A 26,383-nucleotide genomic window follows, 5' to 3' on the forward strand; every position below is an offset into this window, starting at 1 on the left:
TTGATCTGCCAGTGCTAGAGTGTTCGCAGTTCCCCAAACATGCCTGGCCCTCTTTGGACCTCTGCATGTATTGTATCCTCTGCTGAGAATGCCCTTCCACCCTCGTTTCTTAACATCCCCTCCTCAAGATGCCTGCCTCATCTCCAAGGCCACTTTAATTGCCTCATTCCCATACTCTCACACCCTGTGCATAACTCTGGGGTTGTACTTATACTTGTTTACTTACCTGTCTCGTTTACTAGAATACAGCTCCTTGAGGGAAGAAACCAAAATGGAAAACTCAGATCCCCTTCTGAAACTTTACCCCTAGATATCCCTACACAGCAACCCACTACAGCATAAGCATTTTTTAAAATAAATATTTTTTTAATCCTCACCTGAGGATATGTTTATTGATTTTAGAGAGAGGAAGGCAGAGAGAGAGAAACATCAATCGCCTTCCCATGTGCACCTCGACCTGGAATCAAACCTGCAACTTAGGTATGTGCCTTGACCAGGCATTGAACCCACCAGCCTTCTGGTGCATGGGATGATGCTCCAACCAACTGAGCTACCTGGCCAGGGTACAGCATAAACATTTAAACAATTCTTTTCATTTTAAAAAATTGCATTCTATTCCATAATACATGTGTATTTTTTAATACATTTTTCATCGTATCTTCACATAAATTTGATACTCCAACAAGATGCACTGTGTTTGTGCTGTGGCTTTAATTATCCCTGCCCTTTATTATAACACTGTACTGGGACTTAATTTGAGAAGCTTGGAGTTAGTGGATTTAGGAAGAATGTTACCTGAAGAACATGAAAATGACCTATATCTTGCTCTGAGGGCCAATAGAAAATTGGCCACAAGCCTTCACTATGATTTTTCACTACAGATCATATGGATTTATCCATTGGGCTTAAGATAGGCACTGGCATGTCAGTTGAAGACAAGTCCCTGTATATGAGATATTGGCCTCATTTCAGCAGCCCTCCCTCTCTGTCCGCAGCAGTCTCATGACCCCCCTGCCTATCAGGCAGAAGTTTCGAGGCAGCCAAGTGAATTGGAGAGAATAATCCAACTAAGAAAAATACAGGGAAGTATTTTTTCATTTGTGAAACAATGATAATTCGGGTGATCTAGAGGTTGTAAAAGCCAAAGTCAAACATTAACACAGTAGGAGCAGTAACTGACATTTGTATAACCTTTCAAAAAATGCTCTGACCTACATTGTTGCAGGAAGTCATCTGATCTTCCATCAGTCCTATAAAATGTGTATTATCATAGACATTTCAAGACTTAAGAAGGGGAGGCAGATGGCGTGCCAAGCACCGTGAGTAGGGGTTGCAAGATGGTGAAGCTGATGGCGGAGCTGATCACCAATGCCGTGCAGGACCGCAAGCTAGAGCTCCAGGGACATAAAATTCCTGTCACTGAAAATCTGGGTGCAACCTTAGACCAGTTTGATGCGATTCATTTTTCTGACAATGAAATCTGAAAACTGGATGGCTTTCCTTTGTTGAGAAGACTGAAAACCTTGTTGCTGAACAGCAGTAGAATATGCCATGTAGGTAAGGGGCTTGACCAGGCTCTGCCCTGCCTGACAGAACGAGTTCTCACCAACAACAGTCTTGTGGAACCAGGTGATCTGGACCCTTGGGCGTCTCTGAAGTCACTGACTTACCTAAGTCTTCTGAGAAATCCTCTTAACAAATAAGAAGCATTACAGGTTGTATGTAATTTATAAAGTTCCACAAGTCAGAGTCTAGTAAAGTTCCACAAGTACTAGATTTCCAGAAGGTGAAACTAAAAGAGCATCAGGAAGCAGAGAAAATGTTCAAGGGCAAACGAGGTGCACAGCTTGCAAAGGAAATTGCCAGAAGAAGCAAAATGTTCAATCCAGGTGCTGGTTTGCCGACTGACAAAAAGAAAGGTGGCCCATCTCCAGGGGATGTGGAAGCAATCAAGAAGGCCATAGCGAACGCGTCCACTCTGGCCAAAGCGGAGAGGCTGAAGGGCTTGCTGCAGTCGGGCCAGATTCCCAGCCAGGAGCGCAGATCAGGCCCTGCCGATGATGGTGAAGGGGAGATGGAAGAAGACACAGTTACAAACGGGTCCTGAGCAGCGTGGCCCGGGTAGCCACAGGATGTGTGACATCCGCTTGGGACAAGTCCTGCATTTTGAATGTAGAGTAAGATCCTTCCTTGTCTGTGTCAGCAAAGAGTTCTTACGTATTGTGAAAGTGCTGCAAACTGCTACTGGTCATTTTTTAATATAAATTTTGAAATTTAGGTGCCTGTTTTATACAAATAGTAAAAATAAAGGGTACTCACTGTGCTGCCAAAAAAAATAAAAAAGACTTAAGGAAACCGATTATCTTTTACTTGAGATTACACAATTAGTAAGAGGAAGAGTTAGTTACTTAAACTCCAACCTTTTTTACCTTTAAGCCCATTGCTCTTTGTACCAAAATAAGTAAGGGCTTTGGTAAGAACAGGGAGTGGGTTTTAGAGTCAGTTTCTGTTGTCAAAAAATGAGAATAATATTTACTTTAGAATAGGACTGCTCCAAGGCTATGCAGAGTACCAGCTAAATATTTTTTGTAAGGCCTCTGCTGTATAAACAAGTTGGTGGGGCCTGTGAGACATGATGATTTAGTGATGAGGATTTGTAACAATGGAGAAAGAGGAGATATTTATGTATTAGTTTATTATCCAGTCAGTGCATATGAAGGTTCTTCATACTATTTAGACATGATCTCTTTATGTTCAGGTTCAGAAACCATCTCTTCATGTTTTTTGGGGGGTGGGGGGGTTGTCAAATGCATCATTCCTTGGCTAATTTCACATCTCCCATAACATGATAGTTTCGATAGTAACGGTAGCAATACTGTTACTGCTTACGGTGCCATGGCTCTCTGGAACCTGTTTTATAGAAGCAATATTTCAATGTGGAACAGGTCTGTCCTACATCCACATGTAGTAGATAAAAATTTGGGAGGGATGTCTCAGGAGTGAGAAGTCCCAAACCCATACCAGGTCCCCCAGCCCAGGGTTCCAGTGCCAGGGAGATAAGTCTCCACAACTTCTGGCTGCAAAAACCAGCAGGGATTGATTCAGTGGAAGAAAATTCTGGAGTGCGAAGAAGTTCCTCTTAAAGAACCCACACACTGACTTACTCAGACTCACTTCCTCTGAGCTCTAGCAGTGGGTCAGCAGCTTGAAAGGCAACAGTGGCATACAGGGAGGAACTGACGCGTCTGGCATCAAGATGAGCAGAAACCATTGTCCCTTTTCTGAATCGTCCCCCCACAGAACTGGAAAGCTGCTGCCATATCTGAAACTCTGTCAACGTGGCTAACACTGTTTGCCCCACCCTGGTGACTGCTGAAGACTGCTACATCTAACTTACAGGCCCACCCAAGCTGCTTTTCCATATGAACGGCTGGTCTTAGCTTATGCTTCACAACTTCTTAAATCCTCTCAAACAAGCAACAAGCAGCCTCAGTGAGTCCCAGGCCCAGCACTAGCAGCAGCCAACCTAGATTCATAGCTTGGCTTTTCTGGGAATCTCCAAGCCCAGCAAAAGTGGCAGCCATCTCGGATTGCTTTCTAGTCTAGGCAGCATGGCCCAGGGCAAAACACAGGTGGGGGTTGACTTTGCCCTGTACCACCTGGGAAACCCCAGAGCCTACACACCCAGTGGGCAGCTACAGACCACATCAGAGCACCAGCACCCTGCCCTTGCACAGATGATCCTCTATGGAGGGAAGACGGTGGTAGTCAGTGGTCACAGCCAGTCCTTGCAACTGACTGGCCTGGGAAAATCCCTTCCATTGATCTACCAATTGCAACTGAGGCTCAACTACAAGAGGAGTGTGTACTCAGCCCATGCAGAGAATGCCCCTCAAGTACTCAGCTTGGGTGATAAGAGAGACTGTGCCATTGGATCCTACAGGACACCTATTACATTAGGCCACACTGCCAAGACACAAAGTCAGAGGAGCTCTACCTAATACATAGAAACAAACACAGGGAAGCTGCCAAAACAAAGAAACAAAGAAACATGGCCCAAATGAAAGAACAGATCAAAACTCCAGAAAAAGAACTAAAAGAAATGGAGATAAGCAATCTATCAGAAGCAGAGTTCAGGACACTGGTTGTAAGGATGCACCGGGAACTTAGTGAGGACCTCAACAGCATAAAAAAGATCCAGTCAAAAATGAAAGATACGCTAACTGAAATAAAGAACAATTTACAGGAGAACAACAGTAGAATGGATGAAGCCGAGAATCAAATCAATGATTGGGAACAAAAAGAAGCAAAAAACAACTATGCAGAACAAGAAGGAAAAAAGAATTAAAAAAAATGAAGATCGTATAAGCAGCCTCTGGGACAACTTCAAGAGGTCCAACATTTGCATCATTGGAGTGACAGAAGGAGAAGAGAGAGCAAGAAATTGGAAATCTATTTGAAAGAATAATGAAAGAAAACTTCACTAAATGGTGAAGGAAATAGACGTGCAAGTCCAGGAAGCACAGAGAGTCCCAAATAAGATGGATGCCAAGAAGCCCACTCCAAGACACATTGTAATTAAAATGGCAAAGGTTAAAGATAAAGAGAGAATCTTAAAAACAGCAAGAGAAAAGCAGTCAGTTACCCACAGGGGAGTTCCCATTAGACTGTTAGCTGATTTCACAAAAGAAACTTAGCAGACTAGAAGGGATTGGCAAGAAATATTCAAAGTCATGAAAAGCAGAGACCTCTAGCCAAGATTGCTCTACCCAGTGAAACTATCACTTAGAATGGAAGGGCAGATAAAGAGATTCCCAGACAAAAACAAAAACAAAAACAAAAACAAAAACAAAAAACACTAAAGGAGTTCATAATCACCATATCATTATTATATGAAATGTTAAGGGGACTTATTTAAGAAAAAGAAGATCAATTATGAACAATAAAATGGCAATGTATACATAACTATCAACAATTGAATCTAAAAAACAAACTAAGCAAATTAAGAACAGAGACAGAATCATGGATGCAGAGAGCATTTTGATGGTTGCCAGATGGGAGGGGGGTGTAGAGAAATGGGTGAGGAGGTGAGGGGATTAAGAAGTACAAATGGGCAGTTACAGAATAGCCATGGGGATGTAAAGTACAGTGGAGGAAATGGAGTGGCCAAAGAATTCACACTAGTGACCCATGGACATGAACAATGATGGGATTGCCTGAGGAAGTTGGGGGTGCTGTGTGGTAGGGGGCTAAGGGGGAAAAATCAGGACAACCGTAATAGCATAATCAATAAAATGTAATTTTAAAAAAGAAGCAATATAGATTTTATTGTCTGTTCAATTCTTCAGTATCATTTATTTCATGTGGGTTACATCATTACTCATGAAACCCAATGAGCCTTATCTTTCATGCCGCCCATAGATACTGGCTTCCAGGGACCTTCAAAGGTTGTGACTGTGCTTTATGATGACTGCAAGTGTAGGTCTTATCCAGAGTATACAGGGAAAGTGTGAATTGTAATTAGTTTTCTGGTGGTGTTAAATATACTACTTGAACCTCCCAATACTGAATCATGAAAAAACAGAAAATCTGAATAGATCAGTTACTAGTAAGGAGATTGAATCAGTAATCAAAAAACCTCCCAACAATCAAAAGTCCAGCACCAGATGTCTTCATTGGTGAATTCTACCAAACATTTAAAGAAAACTTAATACCAATACTTTTCAAACTTTTCCACAAAATAGAAGAGGAGAGAACATTTTCAAACTTATTTTACTAGACCAGCATTACCCTGATACCAAAACCAAAGACACTATAAGAAAAGAAAAGTACAGGCCAATATCCCTGATGAACACAGATGCAAAATTCTTAACAAAAATTTAGCACACTGAATTAAAATTCATTAAAAGGCTCATACACCATGATCAAATGAGATTTACTCCAGGATGCCAGAATTGTTCAAAATCTACAAATCAATCTATGTGATACAGAATGAAGGATAAAAATCATATGATTATTTCAATAGATGGAGAAAAAGCATTTGACAAAACTCAACATCCATGTATAATAAAAACTCTCAACAAAATGAGTATAGAGGAAATGTGCCTCAATATAATAAAGGCCATATAGAAAATGTCCACAGCCTACAACACACTCAGTGGTGAAAACCTGGAAGGTTTTACTCTAAGATTAGGAATTGGACAGGGATGCCCACTCTAGCCAGTTTTATTCATTATATTACTTGAAGTCATAGCCAAAGCATTTGGGCAAGGAAAAGCACTAGCAGGCATCCAAATCCGAAAAGAAGAAGTAAAACTGTATTTGCAGATGACAAGATATGCAAAAACCCTAAAGATTCCACCATAAAACTGTTAGAACTATTAAACAAATTTAGTGAAGTTGCAAGATACAAAATCAATACACAGAAATGAGCTGTGTTTCTGCCCTGACTGGTGTGGCTCAATGGGTTGGGCACTGGCCTGCGAACCAAAAGGTTGCCAGTTGGATTCCCTGTCGGGACACATGCCTGGGTTGTAGGCCAGGTCCCCAGTTGGGGGCAAGTGAGAGGCAACCGACCGATGTTTCTCTCATTGATATTTCCCTCTCTTTCTCCCTCCTTTCCCCACTCTCTAAAAAACAAAATCTTTTTTAAAAAATTAGTTATGTTTTTCCACACTAATAATGAATAATCCCATTTACCGTTGCATCACAGAGAATAAAATACCTAGGAATAAATTTAACTGAGGAGGCAAAAGACCTGTGCACTGAAAACTGTAAGACATTGATGAAAGAAATTGAAGAAAACACAAATAAATGAAAAGATATTTCACACTAATGGATTGAAAGAATTAACATAGTTAAAATGTCCGTATGCCCTGACTGGTGTGGCTTAGTGGGTTGGGCATCGTCCCACAAACTGAAAGGTCCTGGGTTCCATGCCCAGTCAGGGCACATGTCTGGGTTGTGGGCCAGGTCCCTGATTGGGGGCATGTGAGAGGCAACCAATCTCTGTTTCCCTCACACATTAGCACATCAATATTTCTCCCTCTCTCCCCCTTTTCTCTTATCTCTAAAAATAAATAAAAATAAAGTACAATCCTTTAAAATGTTTAATAAATAAAAATAAAATGTCCATACTACTCAAAGCAATCTACAGATACAATGCAAATCCCTATCAAAATTAATGATTTGAAATTTTATAATTTAAACATAGAACACATCTTTTAACTATGTCTCCTGGGTCTCTTTTAGCTCCACATGCCTGGGTCTAAGAGCTATACTGTCTTAGAGGATTATTGTAAAGCTGAATTAGATAATTAGGTCAACTGTCTGGCACATGGTTTATGCTCAATAAATCTTAGTTTCCTGGGGGTTTTTTTTACTACCACTCAGAAAGAGGATGTGTTGTTTTGTTTTGTTTTTATTCCAAAGGAACAAAATTGGATTGGAGCAGTCAGCAGTCACAACATATCCCTGGTACAGAGTCTGTGAGAATTGCATATTCAGCTCAGGCCTAAAGCTTTTGCAAGAGCTAAACTAAATTATAAGACCCTAGGTACAAAATTAAACTGCAGTAATATCAGCTCCAGAGACACTGGTCAAACAGTAGAGTAGAGTGGTATGTTGAAAATACATTGCTGTGTCCAGCACCAAGAGCTGAAAGGCAGGGCCTCCAGAGCTGAGAAATACCACAAATTCCAGATGGTGCAGATCAAGCAGTTCCTCTTCTTTTAAAGTGATGAAAGAAACATGGGAGAGCTCTGCTGAGTTTATCATAGATTGCTGTGAGGCAAAAACTCTGTAGAAGCCCAAGTCTGCTTTGGAGTTCACAAAGAGCAAAGAGTCATTGATACTCAGGGCAAGATGGATCAACAGCACCCTAAATGGGAGGGTATGAAGGGTCTCTTGATAATGCAAGAAGAGCCAGCAGGCCTGTAATAATGGGTGGGAGGGGAGAGGCAGTCATCCTTAAAAAGAAAAGTTTCCATCTTGGAGCTTAAAAGGATCTATGGCAGTATTAAGTAACCTTTCTTACATAAAGACTATCTCAGGAAAAAAGTTAAAATAAAAATGCTTAACGACAGAATAGGATTACTAAATCTAACCTAATCTGCTTGTTTCATTTCCCAAGTAATGTCACTGTTACAGAAATAGCTCTCTAGCAATTGGAGAAAAGCATCGTCATTAGGAAGGTGAGAGAGGATAGAACAGAAGAAGCAGTGGTGGGGCGGGCTGTGTGCCGAGGCTGTTCATCTGTGTGTCCATGCAAGTCCTCACAGCACAGTAATTCTGGCTGCTTTTAAGTTGCCGTGTTTGCTTGAAAGGAAATACAGCAACTTAACTACTGTTAACTATTATTTGCCAGGCAGTGTGCTAAACGTCTTACTTCATTCTCAATCAGTTCCTTGGCCTTTATTTATATCAGTAAACTAGCACATGGAATGAGGAAGGGGACATAGTAGGGGGCTAATCTGAGTTGTCCTCTTTGAGAGAGTCTTAGAAATCAGGCTGTTAGTCACAAGTGCCCATCGCTGATCCACACAGTCCTCAGGAATAACTGTTGAAGCCCCTTCTCCATTTTCCCCTGCCGTCACCACCTCTCCCCCACTCTTCCTGTCAGTTAACTTTCCAAGTCGAGGTAACCACTTAGTTTCAGTCCAACGAAGAATTTGTTGGATGCTTATATGAGATCTGTCCTGAAAAAGTCCTGGCATTGTTAATATAACAAGCATGGTTTGTGCGACATCGATGTAACCTGGCAGCCAAGGAGGGTGGACTAGAATGCCCATATGCGAACAATGACCACTTCACTGTACTAGTCATTGGGGGGCAGAAGATACTGTTGAGTGAGCATGTGTACTGTGTGGCCATGGCATTCAAACTGACTGAATGAGTAGAGCAATGAATCTGCATCAGATTTGGTGTTAAGCTTGAACATTCCTCTGTGGAAGCTATTTGGATGGTTCAGAAGGCCGCAGCTATGGGCAGCTGGTGATTGGCAGCTTCATCATGACAATGCACCTGCTCATGCATCACACCTTATGCAGAGCTTTTTGGTGAAACATCAAATCACCCAGGTGACTCACCCCTCTACAGCCCACATGTGGGCACCTTGTGACTTCTGGCTTTTCCCTAAACTAAAATCACCTTTGAAAGGGAAGAGAATTCAGACCATAGATGAGATTCAGGAAAATACAACAGGGCAGCTGATGGTGATTGGGAGAATTGTGTGAGGTCCCAAGTTGCCTACTTTCAAGGGGACTGAGGTGTTATTATCCTGTGTTCAGTGACATATCTCGTATCTTGTATCTTCTTCAATAAAGGTCTCTAGTTTTCGTATCGCATGGTTAGATACCTTCTGGACAGACCTCATATATTCTGTGCTATGCATGGTGCTCTGTGCTATGCACTATGCTCAGTTTTCATGGTCTAGGAAAGAAAGATATTTAAATGCATAGTTACTCTTCAGTGTAACAAGTGTTAGGCCATAACTTTGTCTTAGTCATCACTGGATCCCTAATCCTATGCTAATGTTTGGCACATGACAATGAGACTGTCACAGTTAACATTTATTGAGAAAGAAACTATATGCCAGGCATTGTACTAAGCATTTTATTCTCAACATAATCCTCTCAACAATTTTATGAAGTAAGTACTAGTATAATCCCTGCTTTAAAGATATGGAAATTAAGGAACAGAGCAATTAAATAACATACCCAAAGTCGCACAGCTAGTAAGGGATAGAGTCAGGATACAAATCCAAGCAGAGTGACTCTGTTGCCCCTAAGTATTTGTTAAGTGAATGAATAAATGAGAGGAAGGAAAGGAAGAAGATGGAAGAGAAAGAGAGTGTGCAGACAAGCAAGCAAGCTAAAAGTGAAAGTCAGCTGTAGGTAAAATGGGGTCCACCGGCGGAATGGGCTGGTCCTACTCTGGAAGGGAAGTAATCATGAAAAGCCTCTTAAAGGAAGCAGTCCTTAAACTGAATACTGTAAGATGAATAGCTAGTCACAGGGCAGTGCAGGGCAGGGGAAGAAGAGCTAAGACCAACCCTTCTTTTGTATTAGATCCTTTTCCCCTCCCCCAAAGACATTTCTCCTATTGCTCTCCCTCCGCTACCACATTATGAGTTTTTCTCTTATTCTAAGAAGCTTATAAATATCCTAAAATATTTTCTATTCTCAAAAACCATACTTTCCTTGTTTCTTCCCTCCATCTATTGCCCCATTTCTATGTCTCCATTTATAGCAAAACTCCTAAAAATAGTTTACATCCCGTGACTCCAATTCTGTTTTCCCTTAAACCCAATGAAATCAGCATTTTGTCCCCCAAACCCCAACCCCTCCAGTGAAACAGCTCTTTTCAAGGTCAGGAGTAACCTTCATGTCACCAAATCCAGCGCTCAGTCGTAGGGCCACACCAGGCCTCCGGCAGTGTCTGACACAGTTGGTCCCTCTGTCCTCGAGCCGCTTCCTTCTCTTGGCAACTGAGACATCAACACTCTCTCCTGATTATTTTTCTGCCTCAGGGACCCCTGCAGTGCTGCTCCCCACCTCCCAAATGCTGGTCCTTAAAATGCATGGTCAATCAACGCACTCTCCCACTCTAAATCATTCAGTGACTCTCCCCTGTGACTGACCAAACTTGAGCCAAGTGTTCAAAACCTCCGTGACCTGGCTGCCTGCCTCTGCCACTTCATCTCTCATGGTACATTCGTGGGGCTTAAGAGGACAGCCAGCCCCTCCAAATGGGCTTTCTCACCACATCCTCTCACAGTCCCTGGGAACTGAGTGAGAATCAGATTTTCCATCACTTGCCCAAGGTCACATAGCTTGCCAGTGTCCTCTTGAGAACGTTTTTGATTTCAGATCCTATACTCTTCCCATTTACAACCCATTGCTTGGCCTGATTCCTTAAGCTTGGTGCCTCCGAGTGAAGCAGGGAAATGAAAGTCTGGTTCCTTCTTTTGGACTCTAGTCTTGTCCATCTGGATTTCCTCTTGAGAGTGCAGTGGTTCACACTCTTCACCCCAGGGGCTTGGTAGTCACGTTTGTAGGACAATGGGTGCTCTTACTGGTTGAAATGCTAAATCTCCCAAAATGAAAGGCCAGCTGCAGAGTATGAGAAAAAACAAGGACTGAATGATTTGAACAGACATCTGTGGGGGCCTCCTGGCATTTGGAGTGTGAGTGCCTTAGAGAAACTAACTATTCTGGCCCGAGGGAGTTGGCAACTCTTAGTCTCAGTGGTTTTGACCGCTGACTGCCCCAGAGGTCCCAGCGTACTGTATGACTCAGAATCCCCAACACTCTCCCTATTCTTCTCTCGCAGGGATAGTCAGGGGGCCACGTCTAAGGCATTTTAATTTGGTAATAACTTGACCGGCCCATTGTCCCCAGGGCTGTTGTGTTTTTGAAGTTACTGTTGCTGTCTGAATGGGAGGGGGTTGATTCAGAGCTGCTCATCTTTTAATGTGACTGCCCTGCCCTGCCGTGGGAAGAGCCCTTCCTGCTGGGCTCTGGCTCCCCTGTGCTCAGCTTGCCAGGGCGCCCTCTTCCCCACTCTAGATTACCTGAACCCGTGGCCCCTGGGCTGTCCCGCAGCCCTTGTTCTGGAAGCACCTTGCCAAAAGCTGACGGTGTAAATGAGAGAGGAAAGAAGTGGCCAAAGGTTTGCCTTTTACCGTACATGTATTTCTTTGATGCATTGTGTTAAAGAGGCAACTGCCATTCATCTTTCGTCTTCGTTGTGAAACTTTCTGGAATTCAGAAAGACTGCAGGAACCCGCTGTGCAAGGTGGGCAAGCAGATGGGGGGGACCGAAGGCGAGGATATGATGTGAGGGCCTCGTTGCCTCACTGCTCACATACACCCTCCTTGACCCTCTTCTCTATCCCATCTCCAATTGCACGGACCACTTGTGCGCTCCCTCCGGGCTCTGTCTTTCCCTCGGTGATGGCACTTGCTGTGAGCCGTGCTGGTGGTAGTGCCATATTAAGAACTCCTGCGCTGGTGGTAGAAACAAGTTCAAATCCAATATTTACCACTTACTAGCTGTATGACCTTGGATCAAGTCTCTTCATCTTTCTGAGCTTGTATGGAAATTAATAATTAATAGTACCTACTAACATGGCTATTGAGAGGAGTAATTTTAAAAATCTGTAATGTTTTAATCCCTGTGCTTCGTCCAAAAGCTTCCAGTAAGTTTAGTAATTGAACTGAAGTTTATAGTTTGTTTCTGAAATGCAGTTGTTTACATAAGAAAATATAGTTATGTAAATTCTCTTGTTAAGCCTTTGACTTTCTTTTGCCTACCAAATAAAGTCCCAAGTCTGGCCTCTCCCTCAGGATTTGCTTTTGCATTTCAGGCTTTAAATTTTATTGGTAGGGAAGGCTAAAAAAAAAAAAGTAGATTTCTAGAGGAAATTGCATGTGGATACAGATGAGTTTGTCTAAATTCACTAAGCAAGTACTCTGTGTAGGGCCCCAGGCTAGGCTCTTGGAGGCACATGAGTAAACCACACATGGCATGTGACAGGCCAAGTCACTGTCTAGTACAGGCGCTGGCACCCCCAGCACCAGCCCGCAACACCGCCGCCGCCACCACCTTATGCGACCCCATCCAGTTCCTAAGAAGGCAGCCCTGAGGGAAAAGCTGCCCCAGGGCCCCAGCACATTGGAGCAGCGGGGCATCAGAGTGACCAGAGTTTTGGCGGCGGGCCCAAGGGTGGAGGCGGGGGAGGCCAGGACTGGGAACTGGCCGCCAGCCAGGACTTCCGCAGGTGCCCTGGCACGCAGGGCCTGCAGCCCAGCGGTCACTGCATGTGTCCTGTTCTTCCCCTGTGGTTTTCTCTAGACTGCTCCAGCCCGACAGCGGACACATAAAGACACTGAAGCCCAAAGATGTGAGGTGACTTGTCCAGTCACACAGTAACAAAACCAGGGCTAGAAGACACAAGTCCTCTCGAATATATTCAGCTATCTCTAACTTGTGGGTTCCTAAGGTTGACTCGGCTACAGTCCAAGTATAGTGAGACTATCAGCATCATTTTATTCCTTTATAAATTTATAGGGGTCTCCTGTTTACCCATTCCTGTGTGAGGTACTGGGTGTGCAGGGTTAAATCTTGACTCTGAGCTTGGGAAATTATAGTTTAAAGAGGGCGACATACCACCAACAATTGCAGCACAGTACAGCAAGTGCCGATGGGGTAAGCATGTAATGTGGGTGGCAAGGGGCAGACTGTAGGAAGACAGAGGAGGCCCTTAGCTCAGTCTGGAGGTCAGGAAATTACTCCCAGCGAAGTTGACATCTGAGCTTAGTTTTGAAAAACTAGTAGGCATAGCCAAGTGGAGAAAGAGAAGGAAGAACATTCTAGGCAGAGAATAGAAGAGCACAAGTGCATTCTCAGCTAAACATCTGATGGTTGCAGTAATAGCCCTAACATGCATATGATCTGTATTCAGGGCACTGTGAGTGGTCCCTGCTGGCTGGAGAGAGTCGTGGCAGGTGAAGCTGGACATGTAGGAACACAGGTGTGTTGAGAGGGCAGTGCTGCTAACTTTATCAAAGCCTGAGCAGCTCTCTCTTTAGATCAACAAGCTCCGCTCTCCCAGTCTGGGAGCCTGGATGGAGTTCCTGATTCCCTTGGTATCAGCATTACTGCAAAGAATCTATGCACCCCCAGCGAGTTCCTTTCACCAAATTCCATTGACAGGCTTTGCTTATTTACCTACCTATTCCTCTAGGGTTTTTTGATTGGGGGGGCAGGTTTCACCCCCATGAAGCTTTGGTGTGGAAGAGGGATGTAAGTGCTGGTTGTGGGGAATGAAGCTCTATTCCGAGCTTAAACGCCTACAGCTCTTCATAAATTAATAACCCAGTGGCTGCTGAGTGCCTGGCAAGCTGTGACTTTCCTTCTCTTCCCACAGGCCTGCGGAGTTAGCCACCAAGTACGCAAACTTTTCAGAGGGAGCTTGCAAGCCCGGCTATGCTTCCGCCCTGATGACTGCCATCTTCCCCCGGTGAGTGCTCCTCTTTCTTCCATGGCCTGCACAGCCTGCTGGCCCATGGCGCGGGAGCCAGAAACCCTGTCCCCATGGTGAGCGGTGTGCTCCAGAGAGAACAAGATTCCGTTGTAACATCCCTTCTGCGCCCTTGAGTCTGTGGGTACCCGGAAAGGACTTTGCTTTTAGTTGGTTCCCACCCCCGTCCCACTCTATGGCCTTGCTGTGCCTAACAGCCCTGTTCACCTACCAGCACAGCTTGTTCCTGTGAAGGAGAGGGAGGAGGTAGAACAGAGGTGGTTGCCCTGTGGGAGCCAGGTATCCAGAGGCAGCCAGTCAAGGCTGTTCAGCACAGAAGCTCCTAGTCATAGTATCGGTAGCCAGACTTCTTTGGAAGCTAGGAGAGGCCTAGCCAAATAAGCCGGGACCAAAGAGGAGCCTCTGAGGCTGGCTGTTTTGGCCTCTTCTCTTTTTGTCCATTTTGCTTTCTGGATTCCTGGTCTTGATATCAGGCTTGCTGAGAAAAGCTGTGTCAAACCCTGGAAGTTCCTTTTACCAAATTCTGTTGAGGGGCCTCGGTTAACACCTTTCCCTTCCGGGTTTTTTTTTTCCTGAAGACTGAGTACGGAGAAGGGCCTGACATGCTGAGATTGTCTTGCCTTCAGCCTGGAGTGTGGATGAGACCGTCTAGGGTCATTTTGTTCCTTCAGAAAGTTGTGAGAGTGTCTGACCTGGAGGGACTTGAGGAGAGGCAGTGCGGGACCCTCTGGGAGTTGGGATATAGCCCTTGGATTACCGGAGTGGTCCTAGGCTCAGGTCACTGGGGAGAGGGCTTGCACCCCGTCGCTCAGAAGGCTAAGGTTAGGGCACTCAGTGTGCCTGCACAGGGGTGCTGAGAAACACTTGCCCAAATGTAATCCAGGATATTCGGGTTTTATGCCCCTTTTCTTTTTCTGACTGAGCGGTGCAAGCTCAGCTCCTTGTGTAAAAAAGCTGGCTGCATATCCGGTGTCCAGATAGAGGTCTCTTTGTCCAGGGTTTGCCTCTTAATTGATTCCAAATATTTTGCTTACCCTAGCTCTTCACTGAGCACCTCTTAAGTGTCTGGCACGTAAGCACTGTGTTCCATAGTCTTACATGTGTTTTCTCAGGCCTGCATGACTTAGTCCCCTGGGCCAGACACCTGTGAGTTTTCCTTGATTTGTATGTAGTTTCTTTTATTTTTTCTAACTAAAAATAATACAAGCATGGGATTTTTTTTTAATTGACTCAAACAGCACAAAGGGTATATTCTCCCACTCTAGACCCCTACCCCAGAGATAGTCAACATTATCATAAATGGGAACATACTGTATCTTGCTTTTTACTAACAAGTATATGTTAGAGATTGTCCCATTACCAACATTTATGGAGTCATCTTATTTTTTAAATGATTACATAATATATAACTGTATGGATGTATCACTTTTTTCTTTTTAAAAAGTAATGTTTATTGACATTTAATTTACACAGTAAAATTTACTTCTTAATGTAGTTGTATGATTTTGATAAATGCATACCTTTGTATAACTGCAACAGTCAACAGAACATTTCTGTCATCACCCCCAAAAGTTTCCTTGTGCTCCTTTGCCCTGAGCCCCCAGTCTCTGACAAATACTGATCCGTTTTCTGTCCCTATAATGTTTCCAGAACATCATATGAATGGAGTCATACAGTATGCAGCCATTTGAGTCCACCTCTTTCGTTTATTAAAATGCAAGATTTATCCATATGCTGTGTCTATCAATTGTTTGTTCCTTTTTGTTGCTGAATAGTATTCCCTTGTATGGATGTAACAGTCTGTTTATCTGTTCGGCAGTCAAAAGACATTTGGGCCTATTCCAGTTTTTAGCTACTAAAATAAAGCCACTATACCCGTTTGTATATGGAATGTATGCTCCACTTAAGAAATTGCCCAACTTTTCCAAAACAGCTACACTATTTTGCTTTGCCACCAGCCATGCATGAGAGTTTCAGGGATCCTATATCTGAGCCGTCAGCCTCTTTAGTTTCAGCTATTCTAGTAGGTTTAGAGTGATAGTTCACTGTGATTTTAACTTGCATTTTACTAATGAATAATAATGTTAAGTATCATTTTCATGTGATTTTTTTGACATTCTTTTATCATTGGGAACCATCCAAATCTGTTGCCATCTTTTCATTGATTCTTTGTCTTCTTATTGAACTGTCAGATGACGTCTTTATATAGTCTGGATAGAAGCCCCTTTTCAGATAGGTGATTTGCAAATATTTTTTTCCAGTCCAATAACTTGTCTTTTCATTCTCTTAACAATGTCTTTCATAGAACAGAAGTTTTTAATCTTGATGAAACCTAATTTATCAATTCTTTCTTTTATGGATTTTGTATTTGTTGTTCTAAGAAGTCTTACCATAATCCAAGGTCAAAAGGTTTTTCCTACGTTTTTTTCTAGAATTTATATAGGTTTAGTTCCTTCATTTAGGTCTATGACCTATTTCAAATTAATTTTTACAAATAGTAAAAGGTAAGGGTTGAGGTTCATTTTTTGCATGTGGATGTTCAATTATTCTAGAGCATTTTTGTTGAAGACTAGCCTTTCTCCATTGAATTACCTCGGCATGTCAGTTAACCATGTATGTGTGGGTTTATTTCTGGATTCCTCATTCTAGTCTGTTGATCTCTATGTCTATCCTTGCACCAACATAATACATATATAATCATGTTTCTTTTAATAAAGACAGTTTTATTTCCTCCTTTCCAATCAGATGCCTCTTATTCCTTTTTCTTGCCTCACTGCACTGGCTAGACTCGGTACAGTATTGAATAGATGAAGGGAGAATGAACGTACTTGCCTTGTTCCCAGTCTTGCAGGAAAGCAAGACTTTCTCCATTATGGTATTAGCTGTAGGTTTTTCCAGAGATCCCCTTTTGCAGGTAGAGGAAGTTCTCTTCTGTTCCTAGCTTATTGAGAAATTTTATCATAAATCAATGTTGAATTTTGTCAAATGCTTTTTCTGCATCTTTTGAGATGACCTTATGGCTTTTCTTTTTTTAGTCTATTAATATGATAAATCACATTCATTGATTTTTTTGATTGATTGTTTTTAATGTTAAAACAAACTTTTATTTCTAAGATAAACTTCATTCAGTCTTAATGTATTGTTTCATATATTGCTGAGTTCAACTTACTAATGTTTTGTTAAAGATTTTTGTTTCCCTCTTCATGAAAGATATTGGTCTATAAATTTCTTTTCTCATAATATCTTTATTTTTGGTATCAGGGTAAAGCTGACCTCATATAAAATAAGTAGAAAACTGTTCTTTTATCTGCAGTTCTATGAAAATTTTATGTAGAATTAATAATATTTTTCTTCAAATGTTTGATAGAATTCACCACCAAAGACATCTAGGCCTAGAGTTTTCTTTGTGGAAAAGGTTTTTTTTTATTAAGAATTAAATTCCTTTAATAGATCTGGGGTGTTTCTGTCTCGATTCAGGCTTTCCTGTTTCTTTTTTGGTAGTTTGTGTATTTCAAGGAATTTGCACATTTCATCTATGTTGTTGAATTTATTGGCATAAAATTGTTCATAATTTTTTTTTATTATTTCTTTAATGCCTGGGATCTCTAGAGAAGTCTTCTCTTATATGCCTGATATTGGTGATATGTATTTTTTTCTCTTTTTCCCCTAAACTGCATGGTTAGAGGTTTATTGTTTTTATTGATCTCAAAGAACTAGTTTTTAGAGTCATTGAATTTTTTCTTTTATTATATTTTTCACTATGTTGTTGATTTCAATTCTTTAGTATTTCCTGTGTTCCACTTATTTAGGGTTTAATTTGTTCTTTGTTGTCTTATTGTTTCTTAAGGTAGAAGGTTAGACCATTGATTTGATATTTTTCTTTTTTTTAACTTAAAAAAAAAGATTTTATTTATTTTTAGAGGAGAGGAGGGAGGGAGAAAGAAAGGGAAAGAAACATCAATGTGTGTTTGCCTCTCATGCACCCCCCCCCCCCCACTGGGGATCTGGCCTGCAACCAAGGCACGTGCCCCGACTGGTAATAGAACTGGTGACCCTTTGGTTCACAGAGTGGTGCTTAATCCACTGAGCCACACCAGCCAGGGCATGATTTGATATTTTTCTAATATAAGCATTTAATGCTATAAATTTTCCTCTAGGTTCTTAAGAACATTTTTGCTTAATTTCCAAGTATTTGAGGATGTTCCAGTTATCTTTATGTTACAGATTTCTGGTTTATTTTTGTTGTGATCAAAGAATATACTTTGTATGATTTTAATACTTTTAAATTGATAGAGGTCTGAATTATGGGATAAAATATGGTTTATCTTGGTGAACATTCTGTGCATTTGATAAAAATGTTTCTGCTGTTAGTGGGTATTCTATAAATGGCAGCTAGATTAGGTTAGTTGATAGTATTTGTCACATCTCTCCTATATCCTTACTGATTTTCTGTCAGTTACTGACAAAGGGATATATAAGTCTCCATTTATCAGTTTTGCTTCATACATTTTGGAGCTCTGTCATTTAGTACATATACGTTTAGGATTATTGTACCCCCCTGCAGAATAGATTCCTTCATTATTCTGATATGTCTCTTTTTCCCTGGTAACAATCCTTGTACTGAAATCTTTTGTGTTTGATATTAATATAACCATCTTAGCCTTTTAAAAATTAGCTCCATCATGTTATATGTTTTTTTTTTAATCCTTTTACATTTTTTTGGTGGGAAAGGAGCATGTTTGTGTTTTACCCTTGAGCTCAGAGAATTTGGGTCTCAAGGGTGGTTGGCAGCAGTTCATTCTTTTACATTTGACCTATCTCTGCCTTTATAATTAAAGTGGGTTTCTTGTAGACAGCACATAACTGAGTCTTGCTTTTTTATCCAATCTGACAATGGAAGCCTTTTATTGGAGTGCTTATATCATTTATATTTAATGTAATCAGCGTCTTACAATTAGTTTTCTGCTTTTTTTCCCTTTTCTTTTCCTGCCTCCTTTTGGGTTAATTGAATATGTTTTAAGGTTTCATTTTACCTCCACTGTTGGCTTAATAGCTATACCCTTTTTGTTTTATGTTTTTCATGATTGTTCTAGAGTTTACAATATACATCTTTAATTTATAATCTATTTTTAAATATTTTGGGACTTCGTAGAGCTTAAGAACCATACAGTATATATTTCATCCCCTTCCCATGATTTGTGCTATTTTTGTCATACACTTTACATCTATATATAAGTCCACACAACAGTGTTCTTATTTTTGTTTTAAACAGTTAATTATTTTTAAATGACTTTAAAATGAGGGGAAAAAACAATCGGTGGAATGGGAAAAGACATTTTCAAATTATGTATCTGATGTGGGCTTAGTGTCCAGGATATATGATGAACTACAAATGAACAACAACAACAAAATGGGCAAGGGACTTGGGTAAACATTTCACCAAAAAAGATGTATAAATGGCCAACAAGCACATGAAAAGACATTCGGCGTTGTCAGTCATTAGAGAAATGCAAGTCAAAACCACAATGAGATCCCATTAGAATGGCTGTTATTTTTAAAAAGCCGAAAATAATGTCTTGATGGGGATGTGGAAATATTGGAATCCTTGAGCAATGTTGGTGGCAATGTTAAATGGTACAGCCACTATGGAAAACAGTAATTTGAAATTTTTAATTTCAAAAAATTGAAAATAGAATTATTATATGATCCAGGAACTCCATTTCTGGGTATATACCCAAAAGAATTCAAATCAGGGTCTCAAAGAGGTACTTTCACACCCATGTTCATAGCAATATTATTCACAATAGGCAAAACAACCCCAATGTCCATCAACAGGTGAAAGGATAAACAAAATGTGGCCTATATATACAACAGAATATTATTTACTTCCTTAAAAAGAAAGGAAATTCTGACATATGATGGAACATGGATGAAACTTGAGGGTATTATGCTAAGTAAAATAAGCCAATCTTAGACAAATATTGTTTGATTCCACTTATATGAGGTAGTAGAGTACTCAGATTCATAGAGAGAGAAAGTAGAATGGTGGCTGTGAGGTCTGGGGGAGGGGGAAACGGAGAGTTGCTGCTTAATGGATATAGAGTTTCAGTTTTGGATATAGATCGCTTAATAATGCAGATGTACTTAACACTACTGAATTATACACCTAAAAATAGTTAAGATGATATTACATGTTGTGTATGTTACCACAATTGGACATTTAAAATTTTTTAAAATTAGGGATAAAAGTCTTTTATAGTTACCCGCAAACTTATTTTTACTGTTCATCATTCTTCCTTGTGTAGATACAAACTTCTGTATGGTATCCTTTTTCTTCTGCCTTAAGAACTTATTTTAACATTTCTTACAAGGCAAATCTGTTGGCAATGAAGTCTTTAAGCTTTGGTTTGTCTGATAAAGTCTTCATTTTACCTTCAGTTTTTAAAGCTTTTTTTTTTTTTTTTTTTGGCTGAGTATACAGTTCTAGGTTGACAATTTCACTTACACACATACAGTACTTTAAAGATCTACAGTCATGTGTCACTTTATAACGAGGATCCATTCTGAGAAGTGAGTCATTAGGCAATTTTGTCATTTTGTGATCATCATAGATGCACTTACACAAACCTAGACGGCAGAGCTTTCTACACACCTAGGCTGTGTGGTATAGCCTCTTTCTCCCAGGCTGCAAACCTGGACAGCATGTTACTGCACAAAACAACATGAGATTAAGCACAAGAGAAAATGATACGATCAAGAGATGACGGCAAACTTGAGATGTGTAAGGGTTGCTGCTGGCTTAACATGGCAGACTGCTTTATAGAAAACATTTTTTTATACAAGTACAAAGACTACACTGTAAACCAACAATAAAAATATAGTAAATACATAAACCAGTAACATAGTCATCTATTATTATTATCAATGTATATTAATTGTACGTGCTGTGATGTTGTGTGGCCAGCAGCACAGTAGGTTTGTTTACACAGGCATCACCACAAATAGGTAAGTAAGGTGTTGTGCTGCCACATTACGAAGGCTGCAGCATCACTGAGCAGTAAGGACTTTTCAGCTCTGCTTTGGTCTTATAGGACCACTGTTGTTTATGCTGTCCTTGATTGACCAAAAAAATGTTGTTATACACCACATGACTTAACTTCATTTTCTTTTGGCTTGCATAGTTTCTAATGAAGTCTTTTTACTTTGTATGTAATGTTTCTATTTTCCTTTGGCTGCATTTTGAGATTTCCTTCTTGTCGCTCTCTTTCAGGAATTTGATTATGATGATCTTGTTGTGGTTTTCATTATATATATTTGGCTTGGTTTTATTTATTTCCTTGGATCTATAGGTTCATAGTTGTTTTGTTTTTTTTAATCAAATTTGAATGGTTTTTGTCCTTATTTTTTCAAATTTTTTTTCTGCCCAACCTTCCTTCCCAGAATGCCAATTACATGTGTTATACCATTAGTCTCACAGGTTCCCGGGGCGGGGGTGTGGGGAGTGGGGGTGGGGTGGGGGCAGGTCGTTTGTTCTAATCTTATTTCTCTTTGTGCTTCATTTTGGGTGGCTGATGTTCCTATGTTTTCACATCCACCGATTTTTCTTTTGTAGTGCCTAACCAGCTGTTTATTTCATGGTGTATTTTTACTTCAGATATTGTGTTTTTGTTTTCTGTAGTTCCATTTAGTTCTTTTCATATCTTCTGTTTTGTTCCTTATTATGCCCCTGTGTTCTTCTACCTTCTTGAACATATGGAATGTATTTGTAATAGCTGCTAATTCCATCATCTCTCTCGTTTCTGGGATGGTTTTTATTGATTGATTTTTCTCCTGTTTTTGGCCTATATTTTTCTGATTTTTTTTCATTGGATTCCAGGCAATTGCAGATTTTACATTTTTCTATGCTACCTATTGCTGTGTCCCTTTAAACTGTGAGTTTTCCTTGGGTATTTAATTAAGTTACTTGGAATCAGTTGTTTCCTTTTGAGGCTTGCTTTTAACATTGTTAGTACATGTCTTCAGCAACCCTTTGTCTATGGCAAATTTATCTCCATTACCAGCATGGTACCCTTGTGCATTTTGAGGTATTTCCATTCTGGCTGATTTATTTCTACTCTGGTTTGTATGAGTACAAACAACTCCCAGCCCTTGTGAACATAAGGAATTGTTTGATCTCCTGCTTCCTGGTGGTCTTTCATCAGCCTCAGAGTTTCCTCTCATGTATGCACAGATCAGTACTTGGCCAAAGATCTGAGGGGGCCCTTTTGCAGATCTCTGGAGCCTTCTGTGCAGCTCTGTCTTCTGTGGCAGCCGTCTCCACAAATTCTAGCCTCCTGGGCCCTCTAAACTTCGATCTGTTTTCTCAACTCAGACCACTGGGCTGTGTGTTTGGGTTCCCAATCCTTTTCACTGGTCTGAAAACTATTGTTTCTATATTTTGACTTGTTTTCTAGTGGTTTAAGTAAGAGGGTAAATCCCCTTCCTGTTATTGCATCATGCCTGGAAACAGAAGTCCCTTGTTTTGTTTTTTCACATAGCACCCCATTGTAAAGATGCACTATAGGTTATCAGGTCCCTGTCCATGCCATTTAGGCAATTGCTAATCTTTACAACTAAGATATTAATTCAGCGAATTTGTACAGTATTTCCCACACATGCAAGATTACGTATCTGGAATAAAGTGATACTTCCGGATCAAAAGTAATTTTGAAAGTTATTGGTAAATTACCTGCTGTAGCAGTTTTTGAATTTACATCCACTTATAGTAGTTTGTAAAAGTGCCTTCCTCTATGTTTTCTTCTGGTACATTTTTAGCTTTATTATTTATATTTGAATTATTAATCCATGTGGGTTTTTTATTATTTCGTTTTGTTTTTGGTGTTAGAAGTGATCTCTGGTGTTGGGATTTAGGTTTCATTTCTTTTCTTTTCCTGGTGGGTAGCTAGTATTAATATTTTATTCAAAAGTTTTAAGTAAATTCAGTATTTTGATTTTTATAGCAACAGTACTTTGACACAAAAGGTCTTCATGCAGCTCTTGATGTGTTAGTTTTGACACAATCTAATAAAAACAAACCATTAAATCTTTCTTTTTTTTTAATTAGCAAGTGCTGTGTGAAGCATATTCTCACTCCATTCCTAAGCCGCACTCCTCTCCGCGCTCACTTATCACTGACTCCCACGCCTGCGCGCAGGCAGCGGATCAAGCCCTGGTACTGGAAGGGATGCTGCTGTGCCAACAGTTCCGGCTGCGTCCTGCTCCTAGAGGTCCTGCTCCTCTGGGAAGCCAGCTTGTTCCCTCGCACACATTTGTGCTGTCTGCTGGGAAATCCTCCCTTCCTTCCTTACTCTTGAAACTTGCCTGTCTGGATGCGCCTTCCTCTAGTGAGAGAGATGGGGCACAAGATGCAAAGGAACTCAAATTTATCCAACATCTGCTTAGCTCTAAACATTAGACTGGGGCCTTTCAGCTGTTGGTCTCCTGGAATGGAAAATTCTTCCCTGACCTCCACCCCCTGCAGACACCCAGTTTCTCTTTCCTCAGCCCGTACTACTGCAGTGCCACACACAGCTCTGTTACTGTATTTATAATTTGTTGATGTTTCTTCTACCATGGTAGCCTCTGCGCTTCTTAGCATATAGACATGGTCTTGTTGATGGCTGCCAACACTTAGCAGAGCCTTTAGCACATAGTAGGCACTTCCTGTGTGCTTTATGAATGGATATTAATATCTTCCCTTAGGAGATTGAAAGTCAGAGAGTGTGAGGAATGTTGACAAAACACTCTTTGAGAGAGTTACTGAAGAAAAATAATTATTTTGACACATATGAATATATGATAGATTAGAGAGATGAGATTTGGAGACAGAAAGTTCTCATAGCTTTCTTACTTAACAGGCTGTGTAATTGTGGGAAAGTCTGAGCATTACTTAACTCATTAGTCAATAGGATGAAGAGATGATACATCTTGGGACAACAACTGTTAGATCATTCCTGCAAAATTGTTAGACGTTAAGTGAATTCTTACTCTCTCAATGACTTTTATTATAATCAGGTGAGTTTTTCAGGAAAAAATAAAGATCCCAGAATAGGTCATGGGAAACATTTAAACTATAGATTTAAAGAAAAAAAAAATAACTCATAAAACCTTAATTGACACACCCCATTTTCCTGGCCATGCCTTGCTACATATATTTGAGTGGCTTTTTGTGCTTTAGTGAAAGATTGAGTATCATGTCTTTTAGATGGTGGCCAGTGGAGCCACTCAGCATTGGGAACAAGTGAGGCATCCACAAGATAATATTTGTCTGCCTATGCATAAGCCTATGGCAAACACCTTGACCATAAAGTGGAATCCAGACCCAGGCCTCAGCCACGCTGCAGAGCAATAACAGCAGCAGCAACCATGATAGCTAACACCTACAGATGTATCAGTATTGATTCAGTTCTGCGCTAAGGCCTTTTTCTATTTTTTTTTTCCTTTTTTAATCCTCCCCACAATCATATGAGATAGGTATTGTTATTAATCCAGTTTTAAGTATGAGGAAATGGAGGTACAGAGAAGTCAAGCAATTTGCCTGAGGTCACACAGGAAGTGGTGAAGCCAAGCTTTGAACCCAAGCACTCTAACCACAGACCCCACGTGCTTAACTGCTGCATTCCACTTCCTCTCACAGCTGTAGTTTCATGAATAGGCTGGCTAGTAGCCAAAGTACAGAGGTCTACCAGATGCCTGGTGGTGGCTAATGTGAGGTATTGGTGCAGAAATTGCCCTCTTACCTTGCTCTACAAAGGAAAACCTCACTTCTCCTGAGACACTTTGCTTTAGGAAGGCCATGGTGCATGGTGTTTATCTGTGATTTTGTGCATCTCTGTTACTGTTGAGAAGTCATTGCCATGGTCCAAACCAGATGAATTCCCCAGAGTGCAAGGATGCCCTTTTTGAGACCTCACTAAGCTCTGTGAGTCAGCAAGTCTGGATGGAGTATTGACAGAGTCCCAGCTACCTGTTTTAGGACCCTTGCGTGAGAAGATGCAGGAGGCCTATTGCACTTGCCTGGGGGTTTTGAGAGCTTATGGGCTCCTGGCTGGGGTAGCTGGGTGTCTGCTATCCCCACATTCCATAGCCCCTCCCTCTTTGCCATTTCAGAGAAGAATCCTGGGACCTTTATCACTGCCGCACCAGGGAGGGGCAGTAAGATTGAGAAGCATCCTTGCTAAGCTTTGTTCCCTACCATAAATTATAGAGGAGAATAGAAACAATATCCACTTCTACAGAATTATCGTTCTTCCGTACTGGGAGCAAATTGAATCTCCCACAAGGGTGCAGAAGACTTGTTTATAATTGTGTTCTCTGCTTCCTCACATCCCTCTAACTCTTAATCTCTGCAGTCTAGGTTCCTCTCCCACCCTTCTCCTCCCTGAAATGCTCTAGTCCAGATCACCAAAAAGGACTAACTGACAAATCCAGTGAGTAGACCTTCTCTTTTTTTGACATCTCTGAAGCATTTGGCAGTTATGATCTCTTCCTCCATTTTGAACATTTGAAACTCTCCTCACAAATTCTTTGTCCAGTCTCCCCTTCAGTTCTCTTCCTACTGCTCTGATTGTTCCTTCTGTCTCTTTTGCAACCACTCTCTTTGTTCTGTACCCACACTTAACCGCTGGCATCTGCCAAGGTCGGTTTACGGCCCCCTTCTCACTCCCCTGCCACAGCCAGCACGCAGTGCTGATGACTCCCAAATCTGCGCTGAGCCCTGCACCCAGATACCCAGCTTCCTGCTGGACAGCTCCACTTGGATAGCTCTCAAGCATCTCAGAATTAGTGTAACCAATTCACTAAATTTCCAGTAAATCAAATCAGTCCACATTGCCTACTTCAGTGAATGACACTGCTGTCTACTCTGTCAACTGAGCCAAAAATCTAGAAGTTATTCTTTCTCCTTCCTTTCTCAAGAAAGTGTCTACTTAGTCCTTGAGTCCTGACATTACCCTCTATAAGATCTCTTGTCTGAGGTCAATCCCTTCCCTGTGCCCTGACTCTGCAACCTCTCGTGGATGTTGGACCTGAAGATCCAGGAACCTAGATCTTCATTCTCTTTACTGACTCCTTCATATCGCTATTTAATCACACTCAAGTTTCTCCCATCCCTTAAGTTGCCACATCAATTCTACTCTCTTATAAACCTAATGATAATAGCTACCATGGCATTTATTCACCTCCTATGTACCAGACAAATTTTTAGGGCTATATGCTTAAGCATTGCGTAAGATAAGTAAAATCTCTCCCCTCAAAGAGCCTACATTTTATTAGAAGACACAGACAGCCTGTGTGTATAAA

At 41.1% G+C, this 26,383-nt stretch overlaps 1 protein-coding gene and 1 pseudogene across 2 annotated transcripts in view; both read left to right on the forward strand.

Moving 5' to 3' along the window:
- ST3GAL3 (ST3 beta-galactoside alpha-2,3-sialyltransferase 3) overlaps positions 1–26,383 on the forward strand; it is a 185,515-nt gene that overhangs the window by 105,577 nt on the left and 53,555 nt on the right. For both annotated transcript variants that reach the window (XM_054572097.1, XM_054572098.1), the window contains one exon: positions 13,931–14,023. In XM_054572097.1, coding sequence (XP_054428072.1) covers positions 13,931–14,023 — 93 coding nt within the window. The remainder of the gene's footprint in view (positions 1–13,930; positions 14,024–26,383) is intronic.
- Positions 1,233–2,210, forward strand: LOC129069378 (U2 small nuclear ribonucleoprotein A'-like; annotated as a pseudogene).

Source organism: Pteronotus mesoamericanus, unplaced genomic scaffold (genome assembly GCF_021234165.1).
Source record: "Pteronotus mesoamericanus isolate MK-2021 breed Mesoamerican mustached bat unplaced genomic scaffold, CSHL_Meso_final contig_221, whole genome shotgun sequence".
NCBI classification, from domain to species: domain Eukaryota; kingdom Metazoa; phylum Chordata; class Mammalia; order Chiroptera; family Mormoopidae; genus Pteronotus; species Pteronotus mesoamericanus.